This window comes from Gadus morhua, chromosome 21, assembly GCF_902167405.1.
Source record: "Gadus morhua chromosome 21, gadMor3.0, whole genome shotgun sequence".
Taxonomy (NCBI): domain Eukaryota; kingdom Metazoa; phylum Chordata; class Actinopteri; order Gadiformes; family Gadidae; genus Gadus; species Gadus morhua.
In genome coordinates this window covers 2066467-2088099 of record NC_044068.1, presented here as the reverse complement: position 1 = coordinate 2088099, position 21633 = coordinate 2066467, and the positions used below count along the sequence as shown (strand labels likewise).

The 21633-nt window shown below is 43.4% G+C and overlaps 2 protein-coding genes across 2 annotated transcripts; both read left to right on the top strand.

Annotated features, from left to right (window-relative positions):
- The first annotated feature begins 1028 nt into the window (after positions 1-1028).
- Positions 1029-12655, top strand: LOC115534843 (L-rhamnose-binding lectin CSL2-like). The gene is made up of 5 exons (XM_030346124.1): positions 1029-1051; positions 1433-1485; positions 1709-1832; positions 12296-12399; positions 12483-12655. The coding sequence occupies exons 1-5, from the start codon at positions 1029-1031 to the stop codon at positions 12653-12655; spliced, it is 477 nt and encodes a 158-aa protein (XP_030201984.1).
- A 501-nt stretch (positions 12656-13156) lies between these two features.
- On the top strand, positions 13157-20424 carry LOC115534842 (L-rhamnose-binding lectin CSL2). Its single transcript, XM_030346123.1, has 8 exons — positions 13157-14129; positions 14279-14311; positions 14445-14492; positions 19137-19272; positions 19510-19616; positions 19704-19827; positions 20052-20173; positions 20282-20424. The coding sequence occupies exons 1-8, from the start codon at positions 14099-14101 to the stop codon at positions 20290-20292; spliced, it is 612 nt and encodes a 203-aa protein (XP_030201983.1). The 5' UTR covers positions 13157-14098; the 3' UTR covers positions 20293-20424.
- The last annotated feature ends 1209 nt before the right edge of the window (positions 20425-21633 follow it).

Genomic DNA, 21633 nt, shown 5'->3' with positions numbered 1-21633 from the left:
GGATACTTTTAAAACGCATCCAGTTCCAGATTACAGAATACATGCCCAAAAATGTAATATGGAGTGTATTCCGTTACATCACTCAATCTGAGTATTGTATTCTAAATACTTGGATTACTTCCATATTGATTTGCATTTTTTAAGTGTAGGAATGTGGAATCAAATCCTGCTTACTAAACAGGCCTTTTCTGGAGTGTTCTTCTCTTCAAACTTGCTGAATTCATAGGCCGAAGTATCCCTAAAAGTGCACTATATTTAAGGCGACACATTAGTGCCGTAATTCACTAATGTGATAAAAGATGCATTCGGGCGTATTATATTATTCCACACGCGTAGATATTAACTGCGAGCGCGCAAATGATCTCTGCGTGCGCGCAAATTACCTCTGCGCGCGCAAAACAGCCTCTCGCGCGTAACAGCCTCTCGCGAATGATGTTCTGCTGTCGCGCGCGAATTTAGTTTTGGGGGGTTGTTGAGGGTGGACGAAAATACAAATCAATATTTTCGTCCTCCAAAGAGTCGTACGGGCTGCAGAGCGCATCATCGGCTGCCCCCTTCCTTCCATCAAGGACCTCCACAGCTCCAGATCCCGCAGGAAAGCTGTGAAGATCACAGCAGACCCCTCACATCCTGCCAACTGCCTCTTTAACCGTCTACCCTCTGGACGGCGATATAGGGCCATCATGACAAAAACCTCACGTCACCTCAATAGCTTTTTTCCACAAGCAATAGCCCTCATAAACAGCCCTTGCACATGAGCTTTATGGCTCCTCTCAGCACTTTACTTTATTTATTTAACTTATTTAACAATTCTATTATTGCACTACCTCCATGGTCATACTGGTACTTTCTTGTATTGTTTTTCTGTCTTGTCCCTTTGTTCTGTTCTATGTTCTATTTGTAATGCTCCAGCCTGCATGGAGAATACCATTCAAAATTCCTACATGGCGAAATAAAGAAAATTGAATTGAATTGAATTGAATAGAATGAAATCCCTCATCTCGGTAGCTAGATCAGCTTCCCCTTTGATGGACCCTGACTTCAGAGGGAGGTAAACCGGAAAGTAAGTAAGTACTATTGACCCGGGTCCATGGTCCTCCCGGGCCGTGTGTCAGGCTGAGCCAATCAGATTTGACAGAACGCGGAGCAGTTCGATTTGGGAGGGCCGTTCGGCCGCTCGCTTAGCACCGATACACTGTTTAAACGTGAAACCCACACTAAATTGAGGTTATACATCGGCTCTGTTTTACCGCCAGGCCAGAGCTCCGTTTCGCGCTGTTTGCGAATATCCAGCAGGCCAGCCCAAGTGACTTTTATTATTTTTTATTTTCTTAAAAAGATTTATAATAATAACAAAAAAAGGACAAATGACGGCTGCCGGCCCGGTCTGAAACCGCCGTTCGGGAAATCTCCCGAACCTCCCGATCGCCAGTCCCCCCCTGCTGGAGCCACTCAGGGACTTCAGGGCACTAAGGGACAGCCACTGTAACTCACTCCAGACAGCTCCAAGACTGAGCCCCGAGTATTCTGTTATTACCCATTCACTAATAACTAACTGAAAAAATTGCTAACTATATATTGTTGCACTTCTTATGACAAATGTCGCTTTGGATAAAAGCGTCTGCTAAATGCCCTACATGTAAAATGTAAATGTAACTGACTGACAAATGAAATGGATTGATAAATGAATCTCTAATCTTTCCCACAGATGAAGGAGTGATCAGTGTGCTCAAAGTGGCCAAAGGATGGACTAACAAAAAGACCTGCAAGGAAGGCGAACCTTCAGGACAGTGGGCCAACACTGCAGGCGCTCTGGAAGCCCTTGCTAACAGGTGACTATCAGTGTTGAGGCCTCCCCTAACCTACAGCGGCCCTCTGTAACGTTGTACTGCCGCCTTCAGTCTCTCTGGGAATGTGATCCCCAAACACAAGAATGAGTTTCAGTTAAGATGAGTAAATTGACCTTAAAGATGAGTAGAGAACAATGTGTTTTGGTGCCCAGACAGTGTTGTCTGCTTGCAGGTATTTGTATCTCTCGTCTTATTAGTGATGTGTGTTCCTGGTTAAGGTGCAACGGTACGAAAGTCTGTGAAGTGGACAAAGAGGAAAAAAATGAAAATAAAAAAAAGCCTGGCAACCCCTCCCCCAACACCTACACCCAAACCACGTACACCTGCCTCCCTGCACGTGAGTCCTGTCACTCTGTGAAGTACTGCAACACTGGACCTCCATGTGTGTGAGTGTGATGTCTAACCAGTGTTTATGTGCAGATCATGTCGTCGCCTGTGAGGATGAGAAGAGGGAAATCATCTGTGGTAGGATTCATGAACAATGTGTCACGATGTGCTCAGCAATCAAGACCCATATTTCCTCTTCACCTGCAAGGTTACATGTGTAGTTTCTCCTCCTGTCTGCTCCCCATCCAGAACCAGAGGTGATAAAGGTTGTTGGGGCTTTTTATGGGCGCAATAACCGCACCACCTGCCCCCCCCCAAGCGGTGGATCTTCCTCTGAAATTGATGAAGTCTGCATTAGTACAGATGCGACACAGGTTGTAGCTCAAAGGTACTGAGCCTGATTCCTCATTCATATAAAAGTAGAGCTGTTCCTCTCACCAATCTGACTTCCAGATTGGTGAGAGGAACTAACAACCGTGTCTCCACAGGTGTGACGGTAAAAGCCGTTGTACTGTCCGTGTTAATAAAGGAATGTTTGTAAAGGATCCCTGCGGAGGAATCTTCAAGTACATGGAACTGGCTTACACGTGTGAATGTAAGCAACGTTTCCTACAATGTGGATTTAGCCTTCTAGTTTAGCCTTCTAGCCTTTGAATAGAAGGTTGTTGGCCACCAAACCGTTCTTCATACTGAGCTTTCCAATCCTACAGGTCCCCTCTGAGGAGAGCAGCAGGCCTACACTACCAACACCAACATCTGGAGACACATGCCCCCCCCCCCCCCCCTCGAGCTCTCCACCTGATGAATGAATCTTGATCTTGCTTTCTGCTTTTTGCATTAAATGATTATTACAACTTTAAAACTCAGGCTCTCATGCAGTCATGTGTGTTGTGAAACAAAGAACATCAGTGTATACAAGTAGGCCTTCATCTACTACCAGTGAGAACTTAGTTTTGGGGACCGCAACTTATCAATTGAACTTATCAAGTTTCACCATCTGATGTTGAGTAAGTTTAACCTTCCGGGTTAACAGATATAGTGCTCTAAATGCATTTTTATACTCCCCATCTAAAAATATGGAACGCGAGTATGGAGTATTGATTATTTATTTGACTTGGAAAGGATTTAACGCACAAAAAAACAGACGGTGGATAATAATCATGGATAATATACTACATAATACTACATTTACAACAGTTTTGTCTATAACTCAGATAAAAGGTTAAGTTATAAACAATTTATTTCTTCTTTAAGAGCTAAAGCATAGTCAAAATGTGTTTAATCCTTTCGTCTGGGATTAAATACTCGGGTATGAGTTAAACTGAGGTTAAACTGTTACAAAAGGTCGGGGCTTTTCTGACAATAAACCAGAAGACAGTTCAAATTCAGAATTCAGACTTTAAAGTCAGAATTTAACAAAAATTCCCGGGGCCCAATTATGGTATGGACCAAATTGAATCCTCTGGGCCCCGTTTTTAAAAAAAAATGTGGAGATCCCATGTTAGGCTATCCAGGACCACCTGATCCATCTAACTTTAATGCCAGTTTATAAAGAGATAATCCTTTTTTTTCGGGATCAATCAGATCCAAACCGAGTTCAAAGTTTTGAAAAACCCAAAGGGCAGGTTAGATCCAGATAAAATATAAAATTGGATTACGTGATTTGATATTATTTCGGAATTCCTCGTTTTGGAAAAAATCTTTCCAAGATTCTATCCAATCCGTGATCCGAGATCCCACTGGATGGCTTTTGAAAAACTGGGCCCTGAAAATGTAGGATAAATTGTCCAAGGAAGAAGCCTACGCCAGTTTTAACAGGCAATGTGATGCGCTTCAGGGACAACCTTCTTGAATGTAACGTCTATTCATGTTCTTGCCACTAAGAGGTGGATGGGGGCGTTAGCAACTGTGAGTATCCATTGCTTGCAGGGACACTGCAGGAATTCGGATGCGTACTCATAACGTTTCAGTTGGGATTCTAACTCACCATAAGACCATCCTATTTATCCTTGGTAGGGCCTTTATAAACAATGCACCAGGCACGTTATTACTCAGCCATACCAGGATATCAACCGATTAAAGCTGTTCTATTCCACTTCCAAAATATCAGCCACGGAATTATAGGGACATTGGCAAGTCTGCCCCTACACACGAAGTAACACTAACCCTAACCAAAACAGTTGCAACCTTTATTACCCAATACCCATAACGCAGCCAAAACTACCCAACTATACCCGTCATTCCTACCACAGGAAAACTGCGTTCAAGGAATTCTTTTTAGCCAGTAAATTACGAGCTGTAACTGGGAGTTAGGGCTGCACGATTATTGCCAAAATGATTATCAGGATTATTTTTCATCAATATTGATAACACGATTATTTACCACGATTATTCATTGAAAAGAAAAAAAATCTTTCGAATTTCTACCACCCCCTTGTGGTAGGAGCCACACACTGTGCTCAGCGGCAAATTGCCGCCAGGCCACGCCCCCCCCCGTTTTCACGCTTCGCGCCGCACTCACGCAGTCGCAGACAGGTGTACAGGGAGCGCTTGGTTTGCTTTGCAGAGGAGGTAGAGCGTTTACTGCATGGGCGGGGCTCATTTCTTTTTTCGTTTTCTTTTTTTTGCGGATGCATTATTTAAAATGTAAAATTAAAAAAAAAAAATATATATATATATATATATATATATATATATATATATATAATTTAAAACTTAAAAAAAATATCGCAAAAATATCGCGAGAACACTACGTGTCATCGTGGGACGCCAATATCGTCATCGCGATAAAAATTCGATATATTGTGCAGCCCTACTGGGAGTACATCGATCTGGAGAGTTCACGGGTAGTGAGTTGCGGGTTCGACTGCCGTACCATGGTAGCCTGGTTCTACCAGACTCTCGTACTTCACTTCATTTCATTTGTACAGAGAGTCTGGACCTAATCAATTGACAAACGTTAACTCACTTGAAGGCGGGTATTTGTTGAAGTTTAAAATGATTGGATCTGCCCAGTGCCACTCTGGATCTGCCATAACCAATCGCTAACGTTTGGTTGTGACGTATGTCATGGGCCGGGAATCACGCGCAGGTTGTACACAAACCAAACACCTTGCGCGTCTGCACGAAAATGTCCGTCAACGAGAGCTGCAGGTTTTGTTCGTCGAATTTAATTTATCAGGGAAAAATTGCACATTGTAAATCAACTACCGACCTACAACAACAACTCAAACTGGCGTACGACTTTATCGTCATTGTTCTCAGACACGCCCTCTGTTCCCACCACAACACGCCCTCTGTTCGCTGATTGGTGGCCGCTGTGGCGGCACCAGAAAACCAAATTACATACAGCAGGTCCAGACCTAGTACTGAAGGGAAATTCAAATTGAGCGGAAGTACGTAGTGGAAGTACGAAAACAGTTAAATATAGAAAGCGGACTATGATCGAGTTATCTAGGTGTTGTTATCCTATTTTGCTGGTCCGTTCATGTTCCGATTTCTATCCGAGGTAGATCGGTGAAGGTTTTTACAAGCATTTTAAAAGTCCTGTTGATGTCTTATTTGTAAGTGTGTATATGTAAACGCACTGACTGTGCAGTAAAGGCTCAGAAAAGGCTTCTGTGAATCTGGAGCAACTCAGTGACTTCACAGCAAAGAAGGGATAGCCATTGTAACTTACTCCCGAAAACTCCAAGATGGACCCCCAAGTGTTCAAACGTTATTACTAGGGATGCAAATAATTAATCGATTAATTGTCGATAAGAGATTACTCGATTAAAATAAATTACTTGCAATTAATCGCATTTTTAACCCGTAATTCCCCAACCGTCCACGTGAGGGCGCGCTTGACGCCAGACGTACTTGACGCACACGCGGGAACACAGGCGAAGCAGGACAAGACAAACGAAAAGCGGGACACTGACACGATGAAGAGGGCAAAACGGAGTGCAGTATGGAGCCACTTTAAGTTGGTTAATGACGACAAAGACGCCAAATGCACCATACGTGGAAGTATTTTAAAGTACAACAACTTAACGACTTTGTTGAATTACCACCTAAATGTGTCACATTCAGAAGGAAATTCAGCTTCTCAGAAGAATTGCCGCTTATCAATTAATCGATCATCGATCGATAAGATGAAACAACTATCGATTAATGAATTACTCGATAATTTGCATCCCTAGTTATTACCCATTAACTAATAACTAACTAACCAGAAATTGCTTACTGACTGAAAAATTAAATGGATTGATAAATTAATCTCTATTCTTTCCCACAGATGAAGGAGTGATCAGTGTGCTCAAAGTGGCCTACGGACGGACTGACAGACAGACCTGCAGTGAAGGCAGACCTCCAGCACAGCTGGCCAACACTGCATGCTCTCAAAAAGGCGCTTTGGAAGCCCTTGCAAGCAGGTGTCTACCGGGTTTGGGGGCTTCCCCGAACGTACAGCTCCACTCTGTAACGTTGAACTAACCATCACTCTCTTTGGGAATGTGATCCCTAGTGGATAAGGAATCCACTATTCCATTATAATGGATAATGGAATAACAGGGTTTAGGTAGAGAACAGTGTGTTTTGGTTCCCAGACAGTGTTGTTTGCATGCAGGTATTTGTAGCTCTCATCTTATTAGTGACGCGTGTTATGATCTCATCATGTGAAGGTGTAACGGTAGGAAAGTCTGTGAAGTGGACAAAAGGATCTTCGGCGGCGACCCCTGCTATGGCACCTACAAATACACCCACACCACGTACACCTGCCTCACTGCAAGTGAGTCCTGTCACTCCGTGAAGTACTGAAACACTGGAACTCCATGTATGTGAGTGTGATGTCTAACCAGAGTCCATGTGCAGATCATGTCGTCGCCTGTGAGCTTTCCACGGCGGAACTCATCTGTGGTAGGATTCATGAACAATGTATCACGATGTGCTCAGCAATCAAGACCCGTATTTCCTCTTCACCTGCAAGGTTACATGTGTAGTTGCTCCTCCTGTCTGCTCCCCATCCAGAACAAGAGGAAGTGATAAAGGTTATTGGGGCTTTTTATGGGCGCAACGACCGCACCACCTGCATATACGGTCGTCCTAACAAACAAATTGAAAAAGTCACCTGCTCAAGTACAACTGCGACATCAACGGTAGCTAAAAGGTACTGATCAGATTCCTAATTCATATCAAATGAAGAGCTGTCGCTTGGTGACTTCCAGATTGGTGAGAGGAACTAACAACCGTGTCTCCACAGCTGTGACGGTAAACGCCGTTGTACTGTCTATGCTTTGAACTCAAAGTTTGGGGATCCCTGTTATGGGACCTTCAAGTACCTGGAACTGGCTTATACGTGTGGATGTAAGCAACGTTTCCTACAATGTAGATTTAGCCTTCTAGAGTTTAGCCTTCTAGCGTTCTAATAGAACCTGTTGGCCACCAAACCGTTCTTCATACTGAGCTTTCCAATACTACAGGTTCCCACTGAGGAGAGCAGCAGGCCTACACTACCAACACCAACATCTGGAGACGCATGCCAAAAATCTGATCATCTAACCCAGTTTCCACATTTAAAAATCGGTAGTGAGTGGTTCATAACTTGAGTTTTATTTCAACATTAACAATAACAATGTCTTAACATTAACAATAACTCAAACTATTCAAAACATTCCAAAACCATTATGTGAATAGGCCCAAAACTGAAGGCAGCTCTGTCCATCACAAATGTCCAGGTAGTGGTTCAACTGAATTTGGGGACTGGAACTTGAACCCTCTTCATTTTTTTTGCAGTATGCTGAGAACAGCCCAGTCTGACGCTCTGGCTCTGACGGTGTAATTTTACTTGAAAATCACTTGAAATCATTATTATAACCCACTTACAGCCACTGAGTTAGAAGTAGCCTACTGACATAAAAATTAAACAAGTCAATCATCTGTGGAACGGGCAGGGCTCGAAAAACTCCAGCCAATGATTTTCAGAACCACCGAGTGGCATTGGACAGTAAGTACGTCAATCAAACGGTCGTACTGCACTCCCCCGCTCCCCGCGAGTGACCCCTTCGTGCACGTGCACGTACTCAAAGCTCGTGACCCAGAGCAAGCTTGTTTGTTGTTATCCTGCGGTAGCTACTGGAGCTAGCTAACTAGCTAATCCACATTTGGACCTAGCACTAGAAGACAACCCTAAACTCCAACCTAGCTAGCCTGGCTCACTCTCGCGCATCCGTGTTCGCGCTCTTGCGTGATTGCGCGTCCATGTACTTGGAATGGGTGGAGTCAGAGTTGAACGAGAGGGGGTAGGACCATTCGAGTTGTGTATTTTTAAAAATCGGCTGGTGTATCGCAAATCCCATATCCAACATTTAATCTAACTTTAAAAAAGTCATTTCGAGTCATCTGTCTCAAGTCTAAGTCAAGTCTCAAGTCATGAAGACCAAGTCAAAGTCAAGTCGAGTCTTTTATCAGTGTTAGTCAAGCAAGTCTCAAGTCCTCAAATTTGCGACTCGAGTCTGACTCGAGTCAAGTCATGTGACTCGAGTCCCCCATGTCTGGTTATTAGTGATGGGAAGGATACTTTTAAAACGTATACAGTTACAGAATACAGAATAAGTTCCAAATAGTGCAGATGGCTTTGCATACTAAGGCAAAACATACTGAGCAGAACAGAGAGTTGTCTTTCTTACAGCATGCAAGCCCCTTTCTGTTTATACCATCATTGGTTTCATAGATGCGCATTTCAGGGGGGTTGTTGAGGGTGGAAGAAAATACAAATCAATACAATGAAATCCCTCATCTCGGAGAGCTAGCTCAGCTTCCCCTTTGATGGAACATGAATCTGCCTGTGTTGACTGTAGAGCTACATTTGCATGAAAATGACAAGTAACAAATAATTCTAATTTTTTGTTACTTGCGTCGTGCAGACCATCCGACTAAAATATCCAGCTCCAGACGGCCAGTAGTGCGGGCACCGAGAAGCTGACGACGCTCAGGGGGAACTATAAGTTTCATTGTTTACATATATTTATTCGTTTATGTTTCTCGAAATAAATGGTTCAAATTCACGTTGTTGTAGTCCGTAGTAGTGTTGTTCCAAGTGTATATTCGAGAAATAATATTATTGGACGACCAACATTTCACAAGGGGAGCTACTAAGCTACTGTTGCCAGCTTAGATGAAGCCAATAGCAGAATAACGGTCATACATCATTTTTATAAAGTATTATAAGTCAAAATTGCACTATAAGTTAGTTGCATATCAGTTACCTCCTTCCAAGTTTATAATGTTAAACTTCGGTGTAGGCAGACAGAGCAGGAGTCAAGGGCGTCAGTTTGTTTTTAGAAGTGGTGGGGACAATAACCATAAGCTTGAGTGTGGTTTGAAAAGGGCTGGGTACCCTTATGTAAGCTGTTCATCCATTCAACGCTGCATTACAATATGCTCTTCTACAGTGTATTGTCAGGTGTTGAAAATCCTATTCAAACAATAAAAGTTGAAAACCACAGTTGGTGTTTTGGCTTGTTTTGCAAAACGGCGTTGGAAACACCAGGGTATTGGCTCGGGATATGTAATACTAATACACACAGGACAAAGAACAGTGTTGGCAATTTAACACTTATCTTGACATCAACAAAGTTTACCAGACAAACAATGCCAGACTATAAAGGGGGTACGAAATGAAACGAAGTACTGAGCATCAGCCTTTTGAAGACGAGCAAGGGCTGCTGGTAGAATGTTATGCTGCATTAAAAAAAACAAAAAAAACAAGCGCCCAGAGGAGAATTGCATCTGCCAAATCCTGACCACCAGTAAACACTTGCGAAGAAGGACCAATGTAGACTTCACTCGTTGCAACATCATAAGCAAATTGCCCGCAAATAAAATCCCCTACAGTTTAGGATAATCACACAGGTTACGCGAGAACATATTTATGTCAGGATAGGCCTACCAGGCTCCAAGTCGTCACATATCTCAATCAGACAAAACAACTATAACCACATTGGCATAGCAATGGCACCGTGTTTAGCTGCTACTAGCTGCAATCTATACAATGCATACTAGCTGGAGCACCAAACAGAATCAGATCTCAATCGCTTGGGACCGTGGGTAACCTTTGGCCAGGTCATCATCACGAGCAAACAGAACCAACAGCAAAGTTTACGTAAACCAATTTCTTACCTTATGTGGCCCTCCACATGCAGGCTAGATGATGTATCCATATCGTGTCACAAACATGCTTTTAAAAGGGAAGCAAAAAGACCGGCTATTTTCTGAATAAAAATGTCAATTTTGGCTGTCTGTCTTGAAACTTCTCCAGTGGGTTCACACCAAACGCAACGGGGCAACAAGATCCCATACGAAGTGAACGTATAGACGCGTATCAGGCCATAGTTTTTGATTCGTTTTGATTAGTCGCGCCACACTTTCGCCGTGCACAGGCGAGCGCGTTCACGAGGATCTGTGGCGCGACAAATTCGCTCGAGTTGAAATATTTCAACTCACGAATTTCGCGTGATGACAGCCAATCAGCGTTCAACAGCGTGGCCACTGAGTGACATGTGTAACGTAACAGCCTATCAGCATTCAACCGTCAAACTAAGTGCAGTGCAGTCCGGGGTGAACTGCAGCATGGAGGAGAAAGTGATTGTTGCTGTTTGTGACTCTCGGAGCTCTATATATAACAGTATATGATATAATATGATAATTGTATACATAATATCCCGGCCAAAAGCTCAGTGCGCCTCCGGATGGCCGTAGCGCGGGGAGCTCTCACAGAGGATTGGGCTTCTCGGGGTTTGTTTACCGGCGTGGCTATTGGTTCCGGTCATGTGTGTTCCAACGGTTTATTAGGTAGGCCTATCTAATAAATGATGTCTTCGTGCGTGCCTATCGCATGATTTTAGACTCGACGATTTCGGTTGAGTATGTGGGGATTTTTTCAGTCGCAATTGGTTCGCAATTGGTGGGGACAAAATTTGTATTTTAAATAGTGGGGGGGACATGTCCCCCCCATAATCGACGCCTATGGCAGGAGTTACATTATATTTTTTATTCACAAATGAAAGAATTGTGTCATAGAAAACAAATTAAAATAAACAGTATAATCAATAAATTATTATATATACAGTAGAGGGAGAATCCAAAAAGGCACTGCTGGAGGTGTCCCAGAAGAGCAGAGCAGAGAGAGATGGAGTTGGGTGCGATGGGAAGAAGTTTCAGAAGCGGCTTTGGAACAAAGATGTGGCAGCCTCCTTTGGTGGTTAAGGTACAGGGACAATGTTGGGGGGCAAAGCAGGTTATGGTAGAGTGAGTGAGGAGGTTGGGACTTTGAACTTGATGTTAGGGTCATGATGTTGCGGTATCAGCTTGGTAGATGGGACCGCGAGGTCTCTGATAGGCGGAGATCTAGATCAGTGGGAGTGGCCTGCGAAGCTGTGCATCGTGGTGCATGGTGGGAGTTGTTGTCTTCAATACACAAGCGCCAAAAAGTAACTTTCTGCCTTTTCTCGGTTAAGAAGGCACCAAATGAGTAATTTATTCTATTATCCGACTACATATAGGACCCAATTTCAATACATATCCATGTTTCCACCAGTGAAATTCCCCTTTAAGGGAATAACTTGTAGTGAGGCTCTTTTACATATCTATCAACTGGCAAAGCATGTTGTGCTTATTGGATTCAATTAAGTTCAGTTGAGCTGCAGACACTCAGTTACTTATCACAGCAGAGAAGAGAACATTTCTGTAACTTCCTCCAGTGAGCCCAAAACGGACCCCCTACGTTTTGTCAATTGGCCTACTTTCAATGTTATTGCCTAATTTGCTCATCTTAACGGTGGCAAAATTATAAATAAAAACATTTATTAATCTCTAATCGTTCCAACAGATCACAGAGTGGTCAGTGTGCTCACAGTGGCCTACGGACGGACTGACAGACAGACCTGCAGTGAAGGCAAACCTTCAGGACAGCTGGCCAACACTGCATGCTCTCAAGGACACTGCATGCTCTCAGTCAAGATGAGTAAATTAACATTAAAGTTGAGTAGAGAACAATGTGTTTTGGTGCCCAGACAGTGTGGTCTGCTTGCAGGTATTTGTATCTCTCGTCTTATTAGTGATGTGTGTTCCTGGTTAAGGTGTAACGGTAAGAAAGTCTGTGAGGTGGACAAAGAGATCTTCAGTGACCCCTGCCCTGACACCTACAAATACACCCAAACCACGTACACCTGCCTCCCTGCACGTGAGTCCTGTCACTCTGTGAAGTACTGCAACGCTGGACCTCCATGTGTGTGAGTGTGATGTCTAACCAGTGTTTATGTGCAGATCATGTCGTCGCCTGTGAGCTTTCCACGGCGGAACTCATCTGTGGTAGGATTCACCACCGATGTGTCACAATGTGCTCAACAATAAAGTCCCATATTTCATCTTCACCTGCAAGTTCACATGTGAGGTTCTCTTCCTGTCTGCTCCCCACCCAGACAGCGGCCAGACGATAGCGCTCATTGGAGCGTTCTACGGGCGCGCCGACCGAACCACCTGTGTATACGGTGTTCCTGACAAGAAATTCAATAACATCACCTGCTTTATTCCAACTGCGAACCAAGTTGTAACTGAAAGGTACTGAGCCTGATTCCTCTCCCTGTTAAAAGTTTACATTCATAGCAAATGAAGAGCTGTCACTGGCTGACTTCCAGATTGGTGAGAGGAGTTAACAACCGTGTCTCCACAGGTGTAACGGTAAAAGCCGTTGTAGTGTCTATGCGGTGAACTCAGTGTTTCAGGATCCCTGTTTTGGGACCGCCCATACCCGCTTATACGTGTGAATGTAAGTTTTGGAAACAAGCATTTTTTTTTTCCTACAATTTGGATTTAGCTCTTCTCTAATAGAACCTGTCCTTCATACTGAGCTTTCCAATCCTACATACCCCCTCTGAGGAGAGCAGCAGGCCTACACTACCAACACCAACATCTGAAGCTTTTGGCTTTAAATGATTATTACAACATTCAAACTCAGGCTCTGATGCAGTCATGTGTGTTGTGAAAGAAAGAACATCATTGCATACAAGTAGGCCTTCTTCTACCAGTGAGAACTACCATTTTACACCATTCTATGTCTACTAGGTTGACCTTCTGAGGTCGGAGGTTATCAAGGCCTTATATTAAAGCCTTATTATTAAAGCATGCTACTGTTTGGTTTCAGCAGGATCTCATCTATGTAGCCAGACTTCTTCCTTCCCTGAGATACTAATCCAACACAGTGGATACACTTTGAAAATCCATTCAAATAAATATTCTCTCAAAATGAAGAACATAGAACTCTTAAAACAGTTGAGTCCATGAAGATTGAAATGATGAGGTGTAGAAATTATCATATGAAAATATGTTGGAATAAACTGGAGGGGAATTCCTCTGTGGTCTCTGGTAAAACGTATAAAACGTTGTAATTTTTCTTTTACAAAGAATGTAAAGATGGTAACAATGTCTCGGTCTTTGATAAGACCTTTTGGGCAGCACAAGGAAAAGTGCTCTGGCTCTTCACTGCTGCGTTGTCCCAGATGATGTGTTGATCCTGACAGACAAAGGCCTCCATTGAACTTGGTTACATTCGACCGTAACACTAATGCTGCTCTCACTCACTCCAAGAACAACACAAAGGTTATGATCCTCAGGTTGACTCATCATTCACGAGTTCATGCTAACTAATGGCTAATAATATAAGCCATATCCCAAAAACAAGAACACAATATTAATCAATAGGAAGTATACTCCATTCAGGCAGAGCCATTCCTTGACCTCTCTCTGGTGAGGTCACCATCACACCTGCCTGCATGGCGCTAGGTGTGGGCGGGGCTTGTTGAGTCCTCTCTGTATAAATAGCCGCGTCCCTTTGGGAGAAGCATTAGCAGCCCTGCTGAGCTCCCACCAACACCTCTGGAACCATGCTCAGCTCTCTCCTGCGCTCAGCGCTCGGTAAGTACTGTCATGGAGTCACACCTTCTGGGACACGGGACCCCACAACATTCCCTCTCTGGCTTTCAGAAGCAGCAGATGATTTGATTTATTGCTGTTGGATCAAAACAGCAAAATAAGTGATGATAAAGATGTGGTTTCTTTTTTAGTGTTGGCGGCAGTCTGCTGTCTTCAATATGCAGGTAAGGTGTGTGTGTGTGTGTGTGTGTGTGTGTGTGTGTGTGTGTGTGTGTGTGTGTGTGTGTGTGTGTGTGTGTGTGTGTGTGTGTGTGTGTGTGTTCTCTTCTCTCAAGCCTATATCCTCTATTTCCACAGAGAAAATAAACATCACTTGTCAGAACGAGATACAGCGACTGAGTTGTGGTAAGAAAACCCGTTATTAGTGTTGGGAAGGATACTTTTAAAACGTATCCAGTTACAAAATACAGAATACATGCCCAAAAATGTAACATGTAGCATATTCCGTTACATCACTCAATCTGAGTAATGTATTGTAAATACTTGGATTACTTCCACATTCAATTGCATTTTTTAAGTGTAGGAATGCGAAATCAAATCAATCTCCTTACTGCATTTATATAGCGCTTTTTCTAACCATTGGCCACCCAAAGCGCTTTACAATATTGCCTCACATTCACCATTCACGCACACATTCACACACTGACGGCGGAGTCAACCATGTAAGGCGACAGCCAGCTCGTCGGGAGCTAACAGTCAGGGTTAGGTGCCTTGCCCAAGGACACCTCGACACTCAGTTAGGAGGAGCCGGGGATCGAACCAACAACCTTCAGGTTACCAGCCAACCCGCTCGACCTCCTGAGCTACTGCTGCCCAATCCTGCTTACTAAACAGGCCTTTTCTGGTGTGTTCTTCCCTTCCAACTTGCTGAATTCGTAAGGCCGAAGTCTCCCTGAAAGCGCAGTATTTTACATAATTTGCTGTAGAGGAACAAAGACTAGGGCATGTTTATGCAAAAGATATGATCAACAGACAAATTGACCAATTTTCCCTTTTCAGTTTCCTTATTTACTCAGCTTTTAAAAGCGGGAAAATAGATAAACATAAAATATTCTGTTTCTGTACAGAATTTGCTATTTCATCTAGCATGTTTGCATAGGTGTTGCCCAGTGGCGGTGGGTCAATAGGGGGCGCTAGGGCGCCGCCCCTCCGTGAAATATTCACTTGAATATATCTGCCAAGTTGTTGCATATAAAATCACGAGAGAGAGAGAGAGAGAGAGAGAGAGAGAGAGAGAGAGAGAGAGAGAGAGAGAGAGAGAGAGAGAGAGAGAGAGAGAGAGAGAGAGAGAGAGAGAGAGAGAGAGAATGGGGCGGGGTAAAGCGGTAAAGATAAAGAAAAAAGCGGGTGTGTTGGTGAAAGTAGATAATCATATCCAGCGGGCTGCCCTCGTTAGTGCTGATTTGTTTCATACGAGGCATACGTTTTATGTGGGTGTCTGTCAATTAGGGCTGTAACGATACACAAACTCACGATTCGGTTTGTATCACGATTTTTGACCCACGGTTCGATACATCCCACGATTTTTTGAAATTTAAAAAGCATTTTATTTAAACAACACTTATATATCAATTAACTTAATGTAACATTTAATAACAAATAATTTGGAACACTGAACAGATTTGAACAGAAAGAATACAATTAAAGTATAGCTAAATGAATAAAGAAAACGTGTGGGAGGATGCTTTTTTCAACTGTTTGGTTGGTTTAGTCAAATATCCTTATTAGCACTTATTATTAGGCTATGTAGCTTAAATAATGACATAATCAGGCCGTATAGAATGCAACATGTTTAATAGCTTAACTTTCAATAGATGGAGAAAAACCTGAATGTCATGAACGTCGCAATAACGAGGCGTTACGAGTAGCATATGTGTGTGCGCCAGAATGGCAATGTGCGGATGCGTGTGTGAGTGACGTCAGCGAGTGAGTGGACGAGCGAGGAGAGCGAGCGGTAGCGCGTGTGTCTAGTGAAGAAGCGAACGAGTCCGGTAGAATAAAATACCCATCCTGTCAATAATCGGTGGCCGCTTCATTCCGACCTATAAGCAGAAAAACTGCCAGTCAAATCACACAAAACACTAGAGACAGGATCACACAGGACCCCTCTGGATAAATGTCGTTCATATCGCATACGAGCACTTCGACGGCTGTGGAGAAATGCGATCCTCCGTAGCCACGGAGGATCGCAGTCGCATACTTACGGCATCGATAGGAGGGGGCGCTGTCAGCAGACTATTATTTAGACAAATTATTAGCAAATTTCAATCGGACAATTTGACCGCAGAGTTAGAAAGGGCGTATCGCGCTTCTGCCTTCTCACACCGCGAGACAGTTTCGTGGCTTTGAGTATCGCGATTTTCGGTTTGATACGCGTATCGTTACAGCCCTACTGTCAATATATCCAAAATAGACATTCCGTCTCCTCTTTGCTCCATGTTGAGCCACGACTCATTTTCAACCGACGGTGCAACCCCGGTATCACGCCAAAGCGTGAAATAGAATCGTTGGTCCACCTCGCAAGGCGTGTTCTGTGTCACGCTTTGCCTGACCAAAGCGTGAAGGGTAGACCTACTCGCTTTCTTCCGCCGATCTAAACGAATGGAGGAATAGCACCAACAGGGGGCGAGATGTTCTGCCAGCATTTGCGGAAATGGTTCCATAGCCTATATTAATCTTTATTATCTGAATGAGAAATGCAATGTTTTAGGACAGATTCACCATTAAACGTGTTTCTAATAACATTTCTAGCGAGCAATATACTTTTTACTTGCATAATCTTCAGTCAGTGAATGTGTCTGATCTTTAGGTTACATTTGGTTATAGGCCAAATTCTATTTATGTCATGCCTCTGCTGGCCCACAACTAGATCGTCGCGTCCCTAGCAACCTGACGTCGTTGAAACATGCTAGTGAGACCATAAAACCGTCCTAATAACTATCAAACTAAAGATCAGACACATTCACTGACTGAAGATTATGCAAGGAAAAAGTATATTTCTGGCTAGAAATATTATTAGAAACACGTTTAATGATGAATCTGTCCTAAAACATTGCATTTCTCATTCCGATAATAAATATTAATATAGGCTACGGAACCATATCCCCAAATGCTGGGAGAACATCTCGCCCCCTGTTGGTGCAAGTCCTCCATTCGTTTACATTGGCGGAAGAAAGCCTGTACCCTTCACGCTTTGGTCAGGCAAAGCGTGACACTGAACACGCCTTGCGAGGAGGACCAACGTACATATTTCACGCTTTGGCGTGATACCGGGTTGGACGGTCCGACAATGTGCCGATAGTCTATTCCCATAATGCGCTCGGCTGAGCGGGTGCCTGTTAAGTCCAAAGAGGCGTATGTTTTTTAGAACTGGACTGGGCCGAGGCGCGTTCGCTTTCACATCTCAAGCGAACTTCACCGGGGTTCGTTTGGAAGCGAACCGTGAGACCACTTCAGGGAGGATCTCGCCCGGCTGATTTGGCGCGCATCAAAGTGAGGTTGTTGCATTCACACCAACGCAACCGCACGGGACCAAGGGAGCAAACTCGTTCAGTGCGCACTATATGCTGTTGGTGTGAAAGCACGAATAAACTTGTGAAACAGAGAAGTATCGCGATGTGATCCATTAATTTCAACGATGTAGGCCTAGCTGTATTCTAAATACCAACTATTTAAATTGTAACTGTAACGGATTACAGTTAACCTATACTAATTTGTATTCTGAATACGTAACGCCGGTAGCCTACTCCCCAACACTGCCCGTTATGACAAAAATTTGGCCCAGGACTTTGGGATGGAGAGGCCTTTCATGAGACAGCGAGAATAGCCTGTGTATGCCACTATGTAAAATAATATAAACTAGTCCTGGACCGTGGATATTCGCATTGCAAATACATGTCAATGTTGGGATGTGTGTGTGGTTAGAATTGTGTGAGGATCACAGGCAAATATTTTATAAGCAAATTAGCAACATCAAGGCTGCAAAGGTTCCAAATAGTGCAGATGGCTTTGCATAGGCAAAACATACTGAGCAGAACAGAGAGTTGTCTTTCTTACAGCATGTGAGCCACTTTCTGTTTATAACATCATTGGTTTCATAGATGCGCATACCTTTTCAGGGGGGTTGTTGAGGGCGGAAGAAAATACAAATCAATACAATGAAATCCCTCATCTCGGAGAGCCTGAATCTGCCTTTGTTGACTGTAGAGCTACATTTGCATGAAAATGACAAGTAACAAATAATTCTAATTTTGAAGCCGAATTCATTAAATGGGATGAAATGAAATACATTTAATGTAAGGCTAATATTAATGAGTTTAAGAGTTTAAGTCATTATTATATTGCCAAACATGCCCGCTAGTGCACCTGTCATATCTATGCTGCTGTGTACTGTTCCTTTACGAAATTTTCGTATTATTCTGTGACTTCAGAGGGAGGTAAACCTAGTGACCCGGGCCCATGGACCTCCCGGGCCGTGTGTCAGGCTGAGCCAATCAGATTTGACAGAACGCGGAGCAGTTCGATTTGGGAGGGCCGTTCGGCCGCTCGCTTAGCACCGATACACTGTTTAAAGGTGAAACCCACTCTAAATTGAGGTTATACATCGGCCCCGTTTTACCGCCAGGCCAGAGCTCCGTTTCGCGCTGTTTGCGAATATCCAGCAGGCCAACCCATAAGTGACTCTTATTATTTTTTATTTTCTTTAAAAAATTAAAAATAATAATAACAAAAAAAGGACAAATGACGGCTGCCGGCCCGGTCTGAAACCGCCATTCTCGAAATCTCCCGAACCTCCCGATGGCCAGTCCCCCCCTGCTGGAGCCACTTAGGGACTGCAGGGCACAGATGGGACAGCCACTGTAACTCACTTCAGAAAAACTCCAAGACGAGTGTTCTGTTATTACCCATTAACTAATAACTAACTGAAAAATTGCTAACTGACTGACAAATGAAATGGATTGATAATGGAATCTCTAATCTCTCCCACAGGTGTAGGAGTGGTCATTGTGCTCACAGTGACCTACAAACAGACTAACAACAATACCTGCATTGGAGGCAAAGCTTCAGGACAGGTGGCCAGCACTGCATGCTCTCCAACAGGCGCTCTGGCAGCCCTTGCAAAAAGGTGACTATCAGTGTTGAGGACCTCCCCTAACTTACAGCGGCCCTCTGTAACGTTGTACTGCCGCCTTCAGTCTCTTGGGGAATGTGATCCCCGATCACAAGAATGAGTTTCAGTTAAGATGAGTAAATTGACGTTAAAGATGAGTAGAGAACAATGTGTTTTGGTGCCCAGACAGTGTTGTCTGCTTGCAGGTATTTGTATCTCTCGTCTTATTAATGATGTGTGTTCCTGGTTAAGGTGTAACGGTACGCAGGTCTGTGAGGTGGACAAAGCGATCTTCGGTGCCAATTCCTGCCCTGCCACCCACCAAAGCATCCAAATCACGTACAAGTGCCTCACTGCAAGTGAGTCCTGTCACTCTGTGAAGTACTGCAACACTGGACCTCCATGTGTGTGTGTGTGTGTGATGTCTAACCAGTGTTTATGTGCAGATCATTTCGTCGCCTCTGAGGGTGAAGTGAAGACAATCGAATGTGGTAGGATTCATGAACAATGTATCACGATGTGCTCAGCAATCAAGACCCATATTTCCTCTTCACCTGCAAGGTTACATGTGTAGTTTCTCCTCCTGTCTGCTCCCAATCCAGAACCAGAGGTGATAAAGGTTGTTGGGGCTTTTTATGGGTGCATCAACCAAACCACCTGCCCCACCAAGGCTGCAGAAGCCTGCTTTAGTACAAATGCGACACGGGATGTAGCTCAAAAGTACTGAGCCCAATTCCTCATTCATATAAAAGTAGCGCTGTCACTGGTGACTTCCAGATTGGTGAGAGGAACTAACAACCGTGTCTCCACAGGTGTGACGGTGAAAGCCGTTGTACTGTCCCTGCTAATAACACATTGTTTGAGGATCCCTGCCCAGGAACCGCCAAGTACCTGGAACTGGCTTATACGTGTGAATGTAAGCAACGTTTCCTACAATGTGGATTTAGCCTTCTAGAGTTTAGCCTTCTAATATAACCTGTTGGCCACCAAACCGTTCTTCATACTGAGCTTTCCAATCCTACAGGTCCCCTCTGAGGAGAGCAGCAGGCCTACACAACAAACACCAACATCTGGAGACGCATGCCCCCCCCCCTCCAGCTCTCCACCTGATGAATTAATCTTGATCTTGCTTTCTGCTTTTTTGCATTAAATGATTATTACATCATTCAAACTCAGGCTCTCATGCAGTCATTTGCGTTGTGAAACAAAGAACATCAGTGTATACAAGTAGGCCTTCATCTTCTACCAGAACTTAGTTTTGGGGACCGCAACTTATCAATTGAACTTATCAAGTTTCACCATCTGATGTTGAGTAAGTTTAACCTTCCGGGTTAACAGATATAGTGCTCTAAATTTATTTTTATACTCCCTATCTAAACTTAGTGAACGCGAGTATGGAGTATTGATTATTTATTTGACTTGGAAAGGATTTAACACACAAAAAAACATCAGACGGTGGATAATATAATCATGAATAATATAACTACATAATACTACATACATTTACAACAGTTTTGTCTATAACTCAGATAAAAGGTTAAGTTATAAACAATTTATTTCTTCTTTAAGAGCTAAAGCATAGCCAAAATGTGTTTAATCCTTTCGTCTGGGATCAAATACTCACTGGTATCATGAGTTAAACTGAGGTTGAAAGGTTACAAAAGGTCTGGGCTTTTCTGACAATAAACCAGAAGACAGTTCAAATTCAGAATTCAGACTTAAGTCAGAATTTAACAAAAATTCCCGGCCCCAAATATGGTATGGACCAAATTGAATCCTCTGGGCCCAGTTTTTTAAAAAAATGTGGAGATCCCATGTTACGCTATACAGGACCACCTGATCCATCTAACTTTAATGCCAGTTTACAAAGAAACAGGATAATCCTTTTTTTTTTTCGGGATCATTCAGATCCAAACCGAGTTCAACGTTTTGAAAAACCCAAAGGGCAGGTTAGATCCAGATAAAATATAAGATTGGATTACGTGATTTGATATTTCGGAATTCCTCGTTTTGGAAAAAATCTTTACAAGATTCTATCCAATCCGTGATCCGAGATCCCACTGGATGGCTTTTGAAAAACTGGGCCCTGATGTAATGTAGGATAAATTGTCCAAGGACGAAGCCTACGCCAGTTTTAACAGGCAATGTGATGCGCTTCAGGGACAACCTTCTTGAATGTAACGTCTATTCATGTTCTTCCCACTAGGAGGGGGGAGGGGGCGTGCCACACACATAAAGATAATCGGGTTGATTTTGCCCCGATTTTCCCCCTTCCGATCACGGACAGACATCGCCCGATTATCTTAAGCTCTTAAGATTATTTTATAAGATTCTCTTGTAGTGTGTGGTGTGTTAAGAGTGAAATTCGGCCGACAA